Raw genomic sequence first — 16,479 nt, forward strand, 5'->3', positions numbered from 1 at the left:
GTGTCCCCAGAGCCCCCCTCCGAGTTTGCCCAGTCTCTGTCAGTCTCTGCAGGGGTATTTTCTCCCCTGTGCCACTCATGTAGTTCTCTCATTGCCCAGCTCCCTGTATTTTTGAGCTTTTTTTAAGTACTTTGTTGTGGGTGAGGGCTTTGCCCGCTACACCAGGAGGTGGCCTGGGGGTGGAGAAGTCTTGGGCAGGGTGGATGGCTTGATCCCCAAAGCCACTTCTCCTTAGGCACAACTTTTCCAGCCACTAGAGAGGGCTGAACTGCCGTTGGAGCTCCCAATGAAGCCATCAGCACCAAAGCACACTTAGCATTGAGCTGGCATGGTGGTGATGGGTTTGTGGTTGGACTTAATGATCTTTAGAGGTCTTTTCCAGCCTTAATGCTTTCTATTTTTCTATGATATAGAGCCTCTTCCAGTGTTGGAGGTCTCCACTTCTTCAAGGAGCAATAGAGAGAGGCATTTGCCAAGCAGCTCTCCCTGCCCTGGAGGGAATGTCACGCTGGGGCTTGTTGGGTCTCACGGGGTGGGGGGGGACAGAGTTGAACCGCAGCACTAAGCGGGTGGCTCAGCACATCCCTATATGGCTGAGCGAAGAAATGGTGGTGGGCAAAGGGATCGGCCAGTGCTGGCTGTGGTGCTGTTGGGAGCGATGGCCCTGGAACTGGTTTAGCTTGTTTGGAATGCTCCTCTCAGCTTATCTGGTCTTCAAAGGGATCCTGTTCAATCCCACACATACAGACATGCTCCCTGGGAGCCTCCAGGGTGTGGGGAACCTCCTGCCCCAACGGCTGTGCCTCCCATCTCTGCCTCCACTCCCTCTTTTCCTTTTGGAGCCCTTCTTGTATGGTTCCCTGTGGCAGAACAGGGGATCCAATGGAATATGTTGGAATGGACACTTTGGCCAAAGGCCATGGAGTAGGGACCAAAGGTGCTTTCCAGAGCATCATGAAGGTAGGATCTCCATTGGCAGCAGATCCAGGAGGTGGGTCAGTGTGGCATCATGCAGAGCCATGAAGAGCCAAAACCCTGCCACAAGCCCCAGAAGCACAAACTTGACTGAGAGGCAAGTGGGTTTGGAGCACACATGCAAAACAACGGTGAAGGGACTGGTTGGGTAAGCTCCCGGGGCGGGCCCTGCCGCGGCCCCACGCCCACCACCGCACAGACGGCATCACCGACCCCACGCCAGGGCTCCCCAACAGCACCCAGGGGTGCACCCAGCCGGAGGATGCTGCAGGGCACCAGCCCTGTGGGGCCACCCAACAAGGTAAGTGTTTTGCGAGCGTGGCTGTCCCCAGTGCGGGTTGACATCATGCCAGGGGACGCGGATGCCATTGGGAAACTGATGGGGTCATCCATCAGCTGCGAGCTCCTGGCCAGCTCTGACCAAGCAGCGTTTTTGACCCCTCCCCAGTGTCCTCATGTCTCGGTTTCTCTGCTGTGAAAGGGACAGTCTGGGCACATGTGCTGCTGTGCTGTTGGCCACTCCCTGTTGCTGGTGGCATCGGTGGCCACAGGACCTGCTGTTCGGGACCAGCACTCAGTGGGGCTTTGGGAACAACAGGCATTGGTGTACTGTGGAGGCCACGGTGCGCGGTCACCCCACAGAGGGAAGTGCCTTTGGGGTGCCTTTCCTGGTGTGTCCGTGCTAGGTTTATTCATCTCTGCATCTCTGAGTGTGGTTGCATCTCCTCAGTTTTGCTCCAAATACGGTTTTTGTAGCAAATTACTGTATTTTTTAATTTATTTTTTTTATTTTAAGCATCCAGTCCAAAGCCTTTTGCAGAGCTGCAGCCCCAATTCCCTGCTTTGGGGATGTAGGGATGTACTTGGAAGTATCCCCCCACCCCTTGGAGCCTGGTATACAGCCATGAGCAAGCAGCAACATGCATGGGGAGTGAACCTCCTGTTCGGGGTGGGGGGGAACTATGATTCATGCGGGCTGGGAGTGCCTTGCTGAGCACTGCCAAGTGCTGTGCATCCGTGTGGGTGGCACAGAGCTGTGAATGGTCCCCTTAGGGCTGTAGACCCCAAAAAGGACTGGCTGCGACCCCTACTCCAAGCCGTATGAAACTTCCCAAATAAAGATGGGGAGGGCCTGGGGGTCATAGGTCCCCAGGCACAATGGGGTTGGCCACCACGATCAGGGACCTTACCACTGCAGGGAACAGATCCCTGCCCTTGGAACACTCCCCTGTCCCAAAGCAAGCTGCTCCTGCTGACAACGGCACATTCCTCACCGCTCTTTCTCCCCCCTCCTACCAAAGGACAAAAGCCATCCTGAGCTGTCAGCACCCGGTGTTGCAAGCCTGACCCAGCTCACTGGCTGCCAAACCCCAAAACGCTTCTGCCAGGCGGGGCCAAAGCAGTGACGCTGAGTGCGAAAGCCACCAGGGGCACTGACGTTCCCATTCACTCCCGCCCCAAAGATGAGAACGTACACAACTTGTGTCAGGAGTGCGTGGCTCCCTCCAAGAATTCAGGCAGGGGGAAAGCAGTGGAACAAAGCCGCTGGGGATTTTGGGAGCAGGCGTGTCCCACAAGCTGGGGTTGGTCGGGGTGGCTGGGCGGGTGGGGTGAGCCTAATTAATACCTGTGCACAGCAGTGGCTGAGTCACCCCACATTCATTGCCTCTGTGCTCAGAGCCACCAGCCCAGTGGCATTCAGCTGCCTAATGGTTTTATTTATTTATTTATTTATTTTTTAATTTGTTGTTGTTGTTGTTGTTTTTTTGTAATTCCCAACTGATTTGAAAAGCAAAGCAGGGAGGGATTGGCCACCATGCCCCAACAGTGGTGGTGGGCTCTTTTAGGGCTTTATCAGGGAGACAGCTAGGTGCCGGCTGGAGGTCCAGGGCTCGCCATGGGGCTGCCCAGGGCTCTGGGGGTCAATGTGCAGTGTGCCTGGGGCTCCAGGGCCCTCCTAGGTGGCCACGTGAGGGTGTCTGGGGCTTTCCAAGGAGGGCTGGGGTCTAGAGGTGGCCAGCAAGGCCATGTGGGGGTCTGGGGGAGGATGCTGGCTCCTGTGGCTCGCTAGGGGTCAATGTGGAGGCTTTGTGGGGCTCTGGGACTCTCTGAGGAGGCTGCCTGGGGTCTAGGGCTGGCTGGTGGAGGGCTGGGGGTCAATGTGGAGGCTGCTCAGGGGTCTGAGTGTCGATGTGTAGGTTGAGCCTGGGGCAGGCTGGTGGGAGAGGCCACTCAGTGGTTCAGAGGTCAACTTGGAGGCCACACGGAGGGGCTTTTGCATCCTTGAGCCTGCTGGGGTCCATGGAGGAGCCTGCCCAGGCAGCCCGTCCAGCGCTCTTCACTGTGGCTGCGGGCACGTCCACCTCCCCTGCTTGTGGGCATCCTGGGTGGGCTCCTTTGGCCTCGGGGCCCACGTTGCTCCCTCTGTGCTCAGGTGGCCGCAGCACCGAGGCGTGGCGGCGGCGGGGCGGGCCGGGTGCCTCCCTGCAGCTCAGGGAAGGCCCCGCCGCCGTCACAGCCGCACACACCTGCACAGGGCGGCCGCGCTCGCCTCGGCCCCGCTCGCCGCTGCCATGCAGGAGACTAACGCCTTCTTGCTGTCGGCCCTGCAGCCCGAGGCCGGCGTCTGCTCGCTGGCTCTGCCCTCGGACCGCCAGCTGGATGGTCGCAGCCGAGAGGCGGCCGAGGCCCAGCGGCTGCGCAGCGCTCGCGTCCAGGAGCAGGTCCGCATCCGCATGATGCTGCGGGGGCAGGCGGCCGCCCCACGGCCCGAGGCCGCCGTGCTTGACCCGCTGGACGGCAGAGGTGGGAAACTGCGGGGCGGCTCTCTGTGGGCGGGGGGTTCCCCTTTTCCTTTGATTTCAGTGGGGGCTTCACGTCTCGGGGCAGAGTGGCTCCAGCCCGCATTTGTTGTCCCTACGCCTCGGTTTGCCCTGTGAGGGTACTGGGACCCCATGCACTGCTTTGGGCGGCTCTCGGCGGCTCTTTCCCTGGGCTCTCGGCGCTGTCTCGCCTTGTTGGCCGGGCTCCAAGTGCCTCCATTTAGCATCTGAGCTCACGGCCTCCGCCCTGCTGCTTCGCTCCGTTGCGCCTCAGGCTGCGCCCCAGTGACAGGAGAGCCCCCCCCCGGCACCCTGCACCTTGTTTGCCCCAAACTGGATGGCCCTATCCCTGCTCTGGCGGCACCCAGGTGATAGCCACCCAGTGGGACCAGACCATAACTAAGCCTTGCAGCAGAGCACAGCAGGCCCCCTGAGCCCCCATCCCAGCCAAGTAAGGCCAAGGGGAGCCGTGCTGAGGTGCCCTGTCCCCACCAAAGTAGCAATTACTGCTCTCACTGTCAGGCATCTTGAAAGGTGGAGAGGCCGTGGGAGGCGTGCTGCCTCCTCCGCAGCCTCCTCCTGCACCCCATGGCTGGAAACAGGCACTTCTCCAGCCCTCTGACTCTCAGCCCCCTAGCAACCCCCCCCCCAGGGCAGCAGGGTGGGAGGCAGTGTTGGTCACAGCTTGTTCAGACCAGTGTTTTGTCTCCCATTTCCATCCTGCAGGCGGTCCATATGGCACGACCGTGTGTTCCTCCTTTAGCTCCCGCTCCCAGACCAATGGCTTGGACTCCAAAGGCTCGGTATGTCTGAACCAAGCACACATCTCTGTGCTAGCTGGGGATGGCTTAGACAGCTGGGTGTTGATAGACAGCTTAGTGTTGACCTACCTGAGGGCAGGAAGGCCCTAAATGGATCTGGAAAGGCTGGATCAATAGGCTGAGGCCAAAGTTCAGCAAGATCAAGTGCTGGGTCCTGCACTTCAGTGACAACAACTCCAGGCAGCACTACAGGCTTGGGGCAGAGTGAAAAGTTGTGTGGGAGAAAAGCATCCGGGATTTAGTTGACAGTAGCTGAATGTGAGCCAGCAATGTGCAGTAGGTGGCCAAGAAGGCCAATGGCACTCTAGTTTGTATCAGTAATAGCGCAGCCAGTGGGAACAGGAGGTGATTCTTCCCTTGTACTCAGTTCTGGTGAGGTCACACCTTGAATATTGTGTTGGGTGTTGGGCCCCTCACTACAAGAAACACATAGAGGCCCCTGGAGCATGTCAGAGAACGGCAGTGAATCTGGTGAGGGGTCTGGAGCACAGATCTTATGGGGGAGCTGGGATGGTTCACTCTGGAGAAGAGGATGCCTGAAAGGAAGTTGTGGCGAGGTGGGGATTGGTCTCTTCTCCTGGTTACAGGGATAGGGTGAGAGTTGATGGGCTCAAGTTGCACCAGGGGAGGTTTGGGTTAGATATTAGAAAAAATTCCTACGGAAGAGTGGTGAGGCACTGGCAAAGGCTGCCCTGGGGAGGCGGTGGAGTCACCATCCCTGGAGGTGTTCCAGAACTGTGTGGCACTGAGGGATGTGGTCAGTGGGCACGGTGGGGGTGGGTTGAGGTTGTATGTGGTCTTAGAGGTCTTCTACAACCTTAATGATTCTATGACTAGACAGCACCAAGGAGGCTTTTGGCTCTGTCCTTTCCTTTTCCTGTGGTGAGGATGGAGGAATGTCCATGTGGTCACCCTCCCTTAACCCCATGCTTCCCCCTAGCTGTACCAATCCATGGCCAAAAAAGATTTTGACACGCTCAAGGGCAGCAGCTGGTCCTCGCGGTCAGCTGTGGACCTCACACCACACAAGCGGATGGCAACTGTCAGCAACGGGGGGATGCCAAAGGGCCGGAGCTACGGTGTGGGCTATGCCATGTCGCAGGCTGCCGGCACCTCCCCACGGCCCAGCTCCTTCCATGAGCGCAACTACCGTGCCCGGCAGAGCTTTGACACGCTGTCGCTGCGCTCCCTGCGGCTGGCTGACGGGCCAGTGCCTCCCAGCACCGCAGATGATCGCTACAGTATCGTCTCAGAGCAGCTGGACCCCATGGGACACCGGTCCCTCTACAAAAACCAAGGCAACAGTGGCTTCAGCCGCTCGTACACCTTCGAGAGGCAGATGAGCACTGGTTCCAATGCCAAGAGCTCCGACTGGTTGGATGGCAGAGAGGTGCCCCAGAGCCGCACCATTCGGGCGCCAGCCATGCGCACACTCCAGCGCTTCCAGAGCAACAACCGCTCACGGCTCAGCACCAGCTCCTTTGGCAGCATCCAGCCATCCTCGCAGGCAGCCGTCGGGAGCTCCTACATGGGCATGGTGGAGCACAGCTCCCGTGCGCCCTCCGTGCGCAGCCTGGCTGAGTCCAGCCACCACCTCCAGGACCAGCGTGCCATGGATATGTACAATGGACACAGCACACTGCTCACCCAGCAGTCGGGAGGGTGAGTACCTACCAGCCTAGTCCCTGTTCTCATGAGTCACTTGGCTGATTTAGGGCTAAACTCCCTAGTTCTTGCTTGGCTGCAAGGGAAGGAGAAGTGAGGTGGTTGGCATTTGGCCTCACAGTCACAGAGTGTGGTGTGAGTTCAGCTTTTAGTGTGTCCTGCATATGCTTTTAGGTCTAACATAAAAACATCCTGAGGTGTAGAGGTGGTAAGGTACTTGCTAAGCCAGAAGGAGTGCAATGGGGAGGGAGATGGGTTGACACATCTCCTCTGAAATGTGGGATGTGATGGGGAGCAGAGATGGAAGACCCTTGTGGCTGCCTTTTCTGGGCTCTTCCTCATCTGCGTGTGGCTTCCAGGTTTGACGACATTGACCTGCCCTCAGCGGTGAAATACCTTATAGCCAGTGACCCCAACCTACAAGTCCTGGGCGCTGCCTACCTCCAGCACAAATGCTACAGTGACAGTAATGCCAAGAAACAGGTGGGCACCAGAGGGGAAAGGTCTCATGAGCCTCTCCAGTATGGTGGGGCACACCTGGGAGGATGAAGGAGATGGAGCCTCAGACCTGTCTCTCCACCCAACCTGTTTCCCATTGTAGGCTCGCAGCCTCCAGGCCATGCCCAAGCTGGTGAAGCTCTTTAACAGCCCCAACCAGGAGGTGCAGCGCCATGCAACAGGTGCCATGCGCAACCTCATCTACGACAATGCTGAGAACAAGCTGGCGCTGGTGGAGGAGAACGGCATCTATGAGCTCATGAGGACACTGCGGGAGCCTGATGATGAGCTCCGCAAGAATGTTACAGGTCAGAGATGGTCACAGGGCTGGACTGGGGTCCTCCTCCCACTGAGGAGGCATCTGGTTCCCCTGGCCTGTGAGTAAGGCCAGGGTGATACTGCACGAGGACAGCTTTGTGTTGTCAACACGTACCTGGGTGGTGTCCCCAGCCGTGAGCTGCCTCATGGCTGTGAGTGGCCAGTATGAGTTGGGCCAGGGCAGACATGCTCTCTAGTTGTCCCCAGGACTGAGGATCCATTTCCTCCACGCAGGGATCCTATGGAATCTTTCCTCCAGTGACAACCTGAAGGATCGCTTGGCTCGAGACACACTGGAGCAGCTCACAGACCTGGTTCTGGTCCCCCTCTCTGGCCTGGGTGGCTCTGGTGTCATCCAGCAGAACCCCTCTGAGGCAGAGATCTTCTACAACTCCACAGGCTTTCTCAGGTACCTGCTCTAGACCAGCCTCAGTCCTACTGTGGATAAAGGTTTAGACAGGAGGAAACACCATATGCACTGCCAATGTAGGTAGCAAAGGTTGCCAGAGCTTGTTTTTGAGATCCCAATTCCTTGCAGTGCTTGTGCTTCAAGGCAAAGTGTTGTCAATCCCATGGGACAAGCATTAGTTGCCCGCAGTGCTGTCTGTAGTGGGGCACCAGGATGAGTGGCCGTGATGCCACTTCTTGCCATGATGGACCTTTTTCCCGTGCAGAAATTTGAGCTCTGCAAGCCAGCAGACCCGGCAGAAGATGCGTGAGTGCCATGGGCTGGTGGACGCTATGATCCACTACGTGAACAGCTCCCTAGAAGTAGGGAAGTCAGAAGACAAGGTGAGCCTCAAGATTTGCTCTGCTTAGAGGGCTTGGGGCTTCAGTGCCCTCAGATGGGGTGTTGCTCACTCCCTTGTGTCCCTTGTGACTCCCCTGGGGTCACCAGACATCCTTCACAAAGTGGGGAAAATGAATCTGAGTCTGTTCCAGCTTACTGGGCGTAGTGGAGTACTGTCAGTGGTGGTGGATGTGACTCTGAACATGGAGCCCATGGGACCGTGCCCTGGAGGGTGTGCCAGCTCACCAGGACTGACTTCCACCCTTCATGTCCCATTTCTTTTCCCAGAGTGTGGAGAATGCTGTCTGTGTCCTGCGCAACCTCTCCTACCGCCTCTACGATGAAATGCCTCCCTCCTCCCTCCAGCGCCTGGAGGGCCACCGCAGGAACAATGGTGGAACCATGACAGGAGAGCTGGTGGGCTGCTTCAGCCCCCAGAGCAAGAAGGCTCGAGAGGTCAGCAGGCAGTGGTGGGGGACCATGGCATTTTTGTGCTGTGACAGCTGCATCGCTTGGGGTGTGGAAGCATGGGAAAACAGCTGGTGAAATGTCGTGATTGTGGGTGGAGGTGGACACCAGCCTTGCCTGCTGGGTGGGACACAAAGGTGAACTCAGAGGGTGAATCAGGTGCTACTTGCATGTAGCAATGGGTGCAAACCCCCCCCCCGCATGCTGAGTGATGTGACACAGCTGGATTGACATGTCCTCTTGCTGTGGACACCTCCAGCTTGGCAGGAAGTGGACAACATAGAGGGATTGTTCTCTCTGGGTCTAACGCTGCTCCCTTTGTCCCCGCAGCACTATCTGAATGCAGACATTGTCACTTTCACGGAAGTGTCCAAGGACCCCAAGGGCATGGAGTGGCTCTGGAACCCACAGATTGTGGGCATCTACAACCGGCTGCTGCAGCGCTGCGAGCTCAACAAGCACACCACTGAGGCAGCCTCGGGTGCCTTGCAGAACATCACTGCTGGGGACCGCAGGGTGAGGATACAGGAGGGGAGCATTCCCGGGGCTTGTACCATCTTGTTTGGCTGTCACTGCTGGTCACAGCCCCACCAGGGTGGAGGAACGTGGCCATCACACTCCTCACCAGTCGGGTCACCCTGCCACACTGAACAAGAGGAGGAGGAGGATGGGGCAAACCTGGTGGGTGCCTCTACTGTGTGTTTTTGCCTCTGCAGTGGGCAGGTGTGCTGAGCCGGCTGGCCTTGGAGCAGGAACGCATCCTGAACCCTGTGCTGGACCGCGTCCGCACCGCTGACCACCACCAGCTGCGCTCCCTGACGGGGCTCATCCGCAACCTGTCCCGCCATGCGCGCAACAAGGATGAGATGTGTGAGTGCTGGGGAGGGCAGGGCTGGGAGGGCAGGACCAGGGTGGCACAGAGGAGCCCGCTGGACGCTTTCCGTCCTTTGATCCTCAGTTTGGCCTCTGCTTACCTTCAGGCATGTCTCAGCACCTTCCTGTGTCCATGCTCACAGCTAGACGCATGCTTGTGTGGTGTCCTGTCTGTCTTCAGTGACCAAACAGCCCTGGCATTCTCTACTCTGCCTCCAGCCCCACTGTCTTCCTTGGCTATGCATCTATTGCTTCAACTCATCTCGCACACTGCTCCTCTCCCAAATGCCACGGAGTCTTAGCAGAGAGCTTGAAGCAACCCCTGGTGCTGCCTCGTGGGTCCTTGGCTGCAGGGGTCCTTCCTAGGTCACCATGCATCCTATGGGGTCGGCCCCTTGACCTGATACATTGCCTTTGCCCTCCAGCTACTAAGGTAGTCAGCCACTTGATTGAGAAGCTGCCAGGGAGCGTCGGGGACAAGGCACCGCCTGCTGATGTTATTGTGAACATCATTGCGGTGCTCAACAACCTGGTGGTGGAGAGCCCCATGGCTGCTCGCGACATCGTCTACTTTGATGGCCTCAGGAAACTCTTCTATGTCAAGAAGAGGAGGGACAGGTGGGAGCTCACTTGTCTATTTTTCTGTCCCACCCGTCACCGCAGCCATCTGTTTTTCCATCTGGGTGCTTCTCACCACTCCTAGTAGAAGCACTTTGCCAACAGCCCTCGGACTTTATGGGGTGTTATCCTTGGGCTGGTTGGTACCATTCCATGCCCTGTGTTACCCAAAACATTATGGTATTTTCTCTCTCTGCTCCAGCTCAGACAATGAGAAATCCTCCAGGGCAGCAGCCAGCCTCCTGGGCAACATGTGGCAATACACCAAGCTCCACCGGGACTTCAAGGTGGTACGTACCTCCCTCTGGTGTGGGAGCGTGGGGAAGAGCCCAGGGGAGTCATGGCTGGGGGCTTCATCTCAGAAATGTGCGCCACCCAAATGCTTCAGGGCATATGACTTGCCCTGACTCCACACCTTCACTTCATGTAGAGGTGGGAATGTCCCCAGAGCATCATCCTTCTGGTGCCAGGTGCCTAAAGGGATGGGAACACCCATGGGCCCAGGGTGGGCACAGCATGCCAGGGAAGAGTATGTTTGCATTCCCAGTCCCTACCTCCTGGCAAGGTGTGGCCACAGGTGTCCTTGAGCAGGGGTAGTGATGACAGCACCAGGGGTCCCCCCACTGGGTGACAGGTGGCCTTTTTTCTTGCAGAAGGGGTACCGGAAGGAGGATTTCCTCAGCCTGTAAGAACAGTTCCAGGGAGAAGGGACTGCACAGCCCTCAGTCTCCCCTCCAGGACGTGCCTTGCTGCCTCCTGTGGCCCCGGAGGAGCCGCTCACCTCAGGACTCCTGCTCTGTAGCATAGTTCCCACTGTTCCTCATGTCCCTTGTGCCTACCCCGTGCTGCTGGGAACCCTATCTCTAGGCTGGTGATGCAGGAGCTGAAAATATCCCCCCCAAACCATTTTTGCACCACTTCAAGCTTGGTAGAAAGGCAGGAAGCTCTGGGGATGCTTTTGGGGGTGTCCCTATCCCAGCTGCCCCTACTAATGAAGGGGTGAGCTCCCAGAATCTCATTGTGCTGGGCTGTGCCCTGCATGGGGATGGGACTTGGTAGAGCACAGGGGGTATCCGTGATGGCCACTGGTGTCTCCCCTAAGTTTTAAGGGGCTGCACCTTTGCCTGCAAGGAGCCAGAAGCAGCATCAGTGCCCACTTTGCAGCAGGGACCCCATAGCTGCCCTGTTAAGGACCTGGGGCTATTCAGGACCAGTGCTGCATAAGCAAGATCTGGGCAGGGCCAGCTAGCTTATGTTTGCTGGGTGGCGTCTCCCCGCGGGGTGGGGAGATGCCCTCGGTGCCCGGTGCAGGTGGGGCCAGCGTGAGTTCAAAGCTCACTCAGCAGAGGCGGAGGGTTGGGGTGTGCAGGAGGCTGTGGGTCGCTTGGGTCTGCCAGTGGGGTTTGGGACTGGGGAGGGAGACCCTGCGCTTGGGTGTGCCCCATCTGGGAAATGGGGTAGAGTAGGTATGACGGGGGTGAGGGGGTGGGGGGAAGAGTGAGCAGTGTGGCAACAAGGGACCTCCCCCCTACTGGATGTGACATGTTGGGACCCGTTGGGGATGGAGCAGTGCATTTGTCCCACCAGCTCTCCACATAGAGGCTGTGCACTGTGTATCCCCCCAAATAAAGACCTTGAATAATATCCCTGTGCTTGAACCAGCACCTGTGGACACTGTCTCACCACTCATTGTGCAATCCACCAGTGTCATCCATGTCCCTGCAGATGGACAAGACCCACTGGAACAGCAGCACTTTATTGCCATGAGGATTTCTGTGGGGTAGAGGGTGATGCTGCCTCAAGCAATTAGTAGGGAATGAGGGGCAAAGGGATGTGGGTGCATGGTGCTTCTCCGAGGGCATCACCAATCCCAACGTTGGTCCATCAGGCAGGAAAAATGTCCCTTCTACCCAGGGCAAGTGAGGAGGACCTACCACCCGAGGGTGCCCAGGTACTGGGGACAGGAATGTCCCCCCATGATGGCTTTTCACCATGGAGCATGTTGCTAGGAGCCAGCTCCTCTCCTCCCAGCTTCAGTTCTTCACTGTGCCTGGGATCCTGGAACCACGACCAGAGTCCGTGCAGTCCCACAGTGTGTGGGGATGCTGAGATTCAGCAGCTTGGCTGTGGCTCTGCTCAGATGTCATCCTCTGTTACCAGGCAGTAGAAGTCTGTGCGGGCGCCATAGTTGCGTGAGCCCAGGTCGGAGACGTCAATCTCAGATCTGTGGCTGTCCTTCAGCTGCGTGTCCTCCTGTGTGCCAGTGGCCAAAGCTGTGGGCCCCCCAGGGACACTGATGCGGGGAGGAAGGGGACTTCTAAAAGCATATCCACGGAGGCCTGGAAGGAGCAGACAGGGGTCAAGTGATGGGGAAGGGGTCAACCCAACCTTCCGACCCAACCCAGAAAGGAGGTGGGTGACAAGTACCTGTACCCAGGTCTCCATCTGGGTGGGGGTCCCCCCGGCTGTCCAAGTAGCTGCTGTGCAGGATGAGCATGGGGTCCTTGTCCTCCTGTAGCTGGGTCTGCGGGTCCCCCATGGTCCCTCGGAAGGCCACCTTGCGTGGCAGGGCCAGGCACAGCTCCTTCCAGAAGTCTGACGATGGGGTCTGCACGGGGTAAGAAGGAGATGAGCTGCGCTGGGTTGCAGAACAGCCCTGCCCGGCCCTGTGCAGGGCTGGAGAAAGCTCCTCCTGCAGCTGGGAGCTCAGCCAAGGTGAAGGCTGTGCTCTGCCATGGCAGCATGCCTGCACAGCAACGGAGAAACCAGCCTGACCTGCTGGAGAGCTGCAGCTCCTAGCCCGGCCCTACAGTGTGAACTGTGCTGCCCTGGTTTCCTTGGCCAGGGGACACCCTATAGCAGGGCTCCTTCCTGTGCACATTTGGGACGTGAGCATGCAGATCTAGAGCCTGATATGAAATGGGGCACCAGGGTTGGACCCTGCTTGGCCCTTACCATGGAGCCCGCTCGCCAAACCAGCAAGGTCACGGCGCTCCTGTGATGCTTCAGCAGGCTGATGGCAGGGTGTGTGATCTCCCGGTACTGGCTCTCAAAGACAATGAAGATGGGTTTCTTGGAAAGCTCTAGCAACCTCCAGAGCCCTTCCCTGTGGGACAGACATGGGGCAGGAGGTGAGGAGCTGCCAGCCCCTTTCTCCCAGAGGCAGGCAGGAGTGGGCTCATACCTAAAGCTGCTGTTGCACCAGTCTTGCTCCAAGTATGCCACCGAGAGGACCACAATGAGACGCCGGCACCTGCTCACATTCATGATGAGGTCTGCTGATGGCTCTGTGCCGGGGAGAGAAAGGATCTTAGCCCCTTGCCCAGTGCATCCTCTCCCCTCTTTGGGATTTCAGATTCAGGTGTCAGCACTGTCCCTCTGCCCAATGCCATAGGGATGGCGCCTACCAGCATTAGGCAGGATGTTCTGCTCATCCAGGTAGAGCTTGTAGCCATAGCGGTTCTCCAGCTGTGGCTTGACAATGAAGTGGACAAACTTTCGGTCATCTGGAGCAGTGGCATGGGACACATAAGCATCATACAGCTTCCCATCTGTGTGGTTGGGGGGAAAAGGGGAGGTTAGTACCAGAGAGGAGCTTGCCCAGGTCCTGAGGTAGCTCATCCTGGGGCCACCCTCTCCTCCGCTCCCCTCTCACCATTCATCTCCAGCTCGCCGTAGTGGTTCCTGTACCAGAGGAGCACGCTCAGGCGGCATCTGATATAGAGCCCTGCCAGCAGCACCAGGAGGGCCAGGACCAACAGGGCAGCCAGCACTGCACTTACATGCCCCACAACCTCTGCAAAGATAGTGAAGAGCATGGTGAGCATGGCTGGTAGCCCAGACCCAGCTTTCCGGAGTTCACACCTCAACATGCAGCCATTTCTCTTTTTCCCACTTCGTGACACCCATGGGGCCACCACTGCCACCCCGTTCCCAGAACCCTCCTTGGGTTTCCCACTCCTGTCCCCGCCAGGGCTTGCTCCCAGTGTATCCCTACCCCTTCTCTGCAGGGTGAAGGTGGCTGTGGCATTGCTGACCCAGCAGGCAAACACTCCAAAGTCGGCATCGTGCGTGAGGTTGACCTGCAGGACAGTGGCAAGGAGACGCTCCGAGGCATTTTGACCAAACCTAGGGAGAGAAGGAGTCACTGTGGGTTGGGCGGCCCAGAAAGCCAGACGGATGTACCCTGGGGCAGGCTCCTTACCACATGCTGTACTGTCTGTTCTCACTGCCCAGCCACTGCCCATCCTTGGTCCAGATGGGGACAGGCTCACAGTGCTCACTAATTGCCCAGCGCACAGTGCAGTTCAGCACAATCTGGCTTCCCAGGGCCAGCTCCAGTGTCTCGTTGGCAGCTGGGGCAAGGATTTCAGGAGGTACACTGCAAAAATCTGGAGGCACAGGGGGAAGGGGAAACCATCAGGGACCCAGCTTATGGCAATGGGGAATCATAGAACTGTTGAGTCACTACGGTTGGAAAAGATCTCTACAGTCATCAGTCCACTCCCACCACACTCATTAAAACATGTCCCTAATTAGAACTGTAGAATCATTAGGGCTGGAATAGACCTGTAAGATCATTGAGTCCAACGCCTGCCCACCCCCACCACACCCACTGAACCATGTCCTCCGGTGCCGCATTTCTACGTTTCTTGCACACCTCCAAGGATGGTGACCCCACCGCCTCCCTGGGCTGCAGTGCCACTGCATCACCACTCTCTCTGAGAACAAATTTTCCCTACTATTTAACCTAAGGCATGACTGCCCTGCTGCTGTCCTGGCTTCCCCAGAAAAACAAGCTCTGCTGTAAGGGTCTGGCAGTGAGCAGTGCTCTGCAGCAGGCTGGGCCGGTTTTTGAGGCTGGGGCCCACCCCAGAGCAGCAAGTGGGACCTCCACCATGCTTGAGAGTGAGGGGGCTGAAAACACTTGAAACATTGATTTTTGCAACCTACCTGCCATGGTGTGGTCAGAGACATTCAGCCGCTGGCATTGCGGAAGGAGGGACCTGGTGTCACACGTTTTCTGGGAGGACAAAGTCCACCTGTTTCTGCCACAGGGTGGATTGGGGCTGGGACAGAGAAGAAAATGGAATTTGGGTTAGGGTGTTGCTGCGAGGCCAAGTGAAACCACAGCCCCCAGGTCATCTTGGGACCCACAGTCCTACCGCAGACGCTCTTTGGATGTGCAACTGGGGTCCCTCCTTTGTGCTGCGTGGCTTAGCTGTGCACTGCTTCCAGTCCAATGTGCCTGTTGAAATTGCTAATTAAACCACAGGGTTTATTTATAGCAGCATGGGCTTCCTATCTTGTGAGCTTTCACACCCAGTGGCACAGCAGTAACATAAGGAGGCACAGTGCTGCCCTGTGGCTGTGCCCAGGTACCATCCCTGCATGGCACTGCCCCTTGGGAAGAGGGGCAGCAGAGAGGACACCCCGCACCTCGCCAATACATCACACTGGTTACAAAAGGAACCTGAAGCAGAGCTTGGCTGTGGCATTAGGCTCCTCTGTCCCTGAACACCCACAGAGCCCCCAGTGTGGGTATTGTGCCTGCTGGGAATAACAAGGACGTCAGGATGCTGGTGTTTATGCAAGGCAGCACTACTGTAAACACATCCAGCCGAACTGCTGGGGCCAGCAGCGATAAAATCTGCCCTGGCTGCCTCTGCCCCAGAGCTTCTTCACTCCTGATTGCAAACTCGTTTGGAAATGATGAAACCTGGTTTTCCCCCGAAGAAACTGAGTCTGTGTTGTGGGTGTTATGTGGAAGGGGGAGGTCTGCAACTGGGGTTGGAGGTACCTCACCTACCTGAGCCACAGCAGCCGCAGCTCCGGGCAAAAATGGGGTCAAGGTACGCAGGGGACGCAGGGGACGCTTGAGCAGCTGGAAAATAATTGATACCTAAAGCATTAACTGATTTTTTTCTGTGGTCAAGGATGGAAGAGCAGAGGCTGGAGAACCCCACTGCCAGGCTTTTGCATGGGGAAAGGATGGGGTGGTGTGGAGCTTTCCCAGCCTGCTGGCGATGCTCTGGTTGCGCTCAGTCCTGGCTCACCCACCCTTGTGTGGTTGGAAAGAAGGAAGTCCCAACAGGGTGTGGGCTGGCTGGAGAGCTCAAGGAGGCCCTCAGCAGTCCCTAGTCCCACAGGGAGGCATAATCTTTTCTTCAGGGGATGAAATGGGCGCTGAGAGGGAAGCTCTGTGCGGGGCTGAAGGAGGAGCACAGGGAAACACACAACACACTGCCATTCCTATGTTTTGGTTTGAGGGATAGCCCAGTTCTGTAGTGATCCAAGTATGATAGCTGGACTGTGGTATCCCCCTGGAGGAAAGCCATGGGGAAAGCAAGGTAGGCAGGGAGCACACAGCAGGGATGGAGGCTAAGCAACAGAGCTTGTAGGGAGAGGGTGAGACTCTACTGACCCTGGCCGAGACACTTCAACACAGAGTGGGAAGCAACAGAGAGCTGTGTTTACCTGCAGGAGATTCCTCCAGACTTCCTGCCAGCCATCTTCCCCCTGTGCCACTTGAGCTGACTGCCAGACAAGTGCTTTCGTTAGGTTTTTCTCTGTGCTTTTTTTTCTTTTTTTAAGCTATTCCCTCCCCCCTGCTTCTCCCCTCCCCCCCCAC

General features: G+C 57.4%; 2 protein-coding genes across 6 annotated transcripts; one reads left to right on the forward strand and one right to left on the reverse strand.

The window, feature by feature from the left end:
• Window positions 1-3,219: 3,219 nt before the first annotated feature.
• On the forward strand, window positions 3,220-11,531 carry PKP3 (plakophilin 3). The gene is made up of 13 exons (XM_048949393.1): window positions 3,220-3,780; window positions 4,524-4,600; window positions 5,559-6,280; window positions 6,643-6,766; window positions 6,885-7,089; window positions 7,334-7,508; window positions 7,774-7,891; window positions 8,178-8,345; window positions 8,688-8,873; window positions 9,074-9,227; window positions 9,656-9,848; window positions 10,051-10,138; window positions 10,502-11,531. Exons 1-13 carry the CDS (start codon window positions 3,549-3,551, stop codon window positions 10,535-10,537), a joined length of 2,478 nt encoding a protein of 825 aa, XP_048805350.1. The 5' UTR covers window positions 3,220-3,548; the 3' UTR covers window positions 10,538-11,531.
• Window positions 11,532-11,588: 57 nt separating this feature from the next.
• On the reverse strand, window positions 11,589-16,441 carry SIGIRR (single Ig and TIR domain containing). Of its 5 annotated transcripts, none has more exons than XM_048949394.1 (12): window positions 16,326-16,441; window positions 15,658-15,732; window positions 15,014-15,096; window positions 14,802-14,917; window positions 14,053-14,239; window positions 13,846-13,976; window positions 13,504-13,644; window positions 13,256-13,399; window positions 13,033-13,135; window positions 12,804-12,954; window positions 12,276-12,456; window positions 11,589-12,187 (listed from the first exon to the last, which is right to left on the reverse strand). In XM_048949394.1, the coding sequence occupies exons 4-12, from the start codon at window positions 14,806-14,808 to the stop codon at window positions 11,985-11,987; spliced, it is 1,248 nt and encodes a 415-aa protein (XP_048805351.1). In that variant the 5' UTR covers window positions 14,809-14,917; window positions 15,014-15,096; window positions 15,658-15,732; window positions 16,326-16,441; the 3' UTR covers window positions 11,589-11,984. The 5 variants fall into 5 exon arrangements, with proteins under 5 accessions (XP_048805351.1, XP_048805352.1, XP_048805353.1 ...); XM_048949395.1 differs by having other exon boundaries at window positions 15,006-15,096; XM_048949396.1 differs by having other exon boundaries at window positions 15,014-15,108.
• Window positions 16,442-16,479: the final 38 nt, after the last annotated feature.

Source organism: Lagopus muta, chromosome 6 (genome assembly GCF_023343835.1).
Source record: "Lagopus muta isolate bLagMut1 chromosome 6, bLagMut1 primary, whole genome shotgun sequence".
NCBI classification, from domain to species: Eukaryota; Metazoa; Chordata; class Aves; order Galliformes; family Phasianidae; genus Lagopus; species Lagopus muta.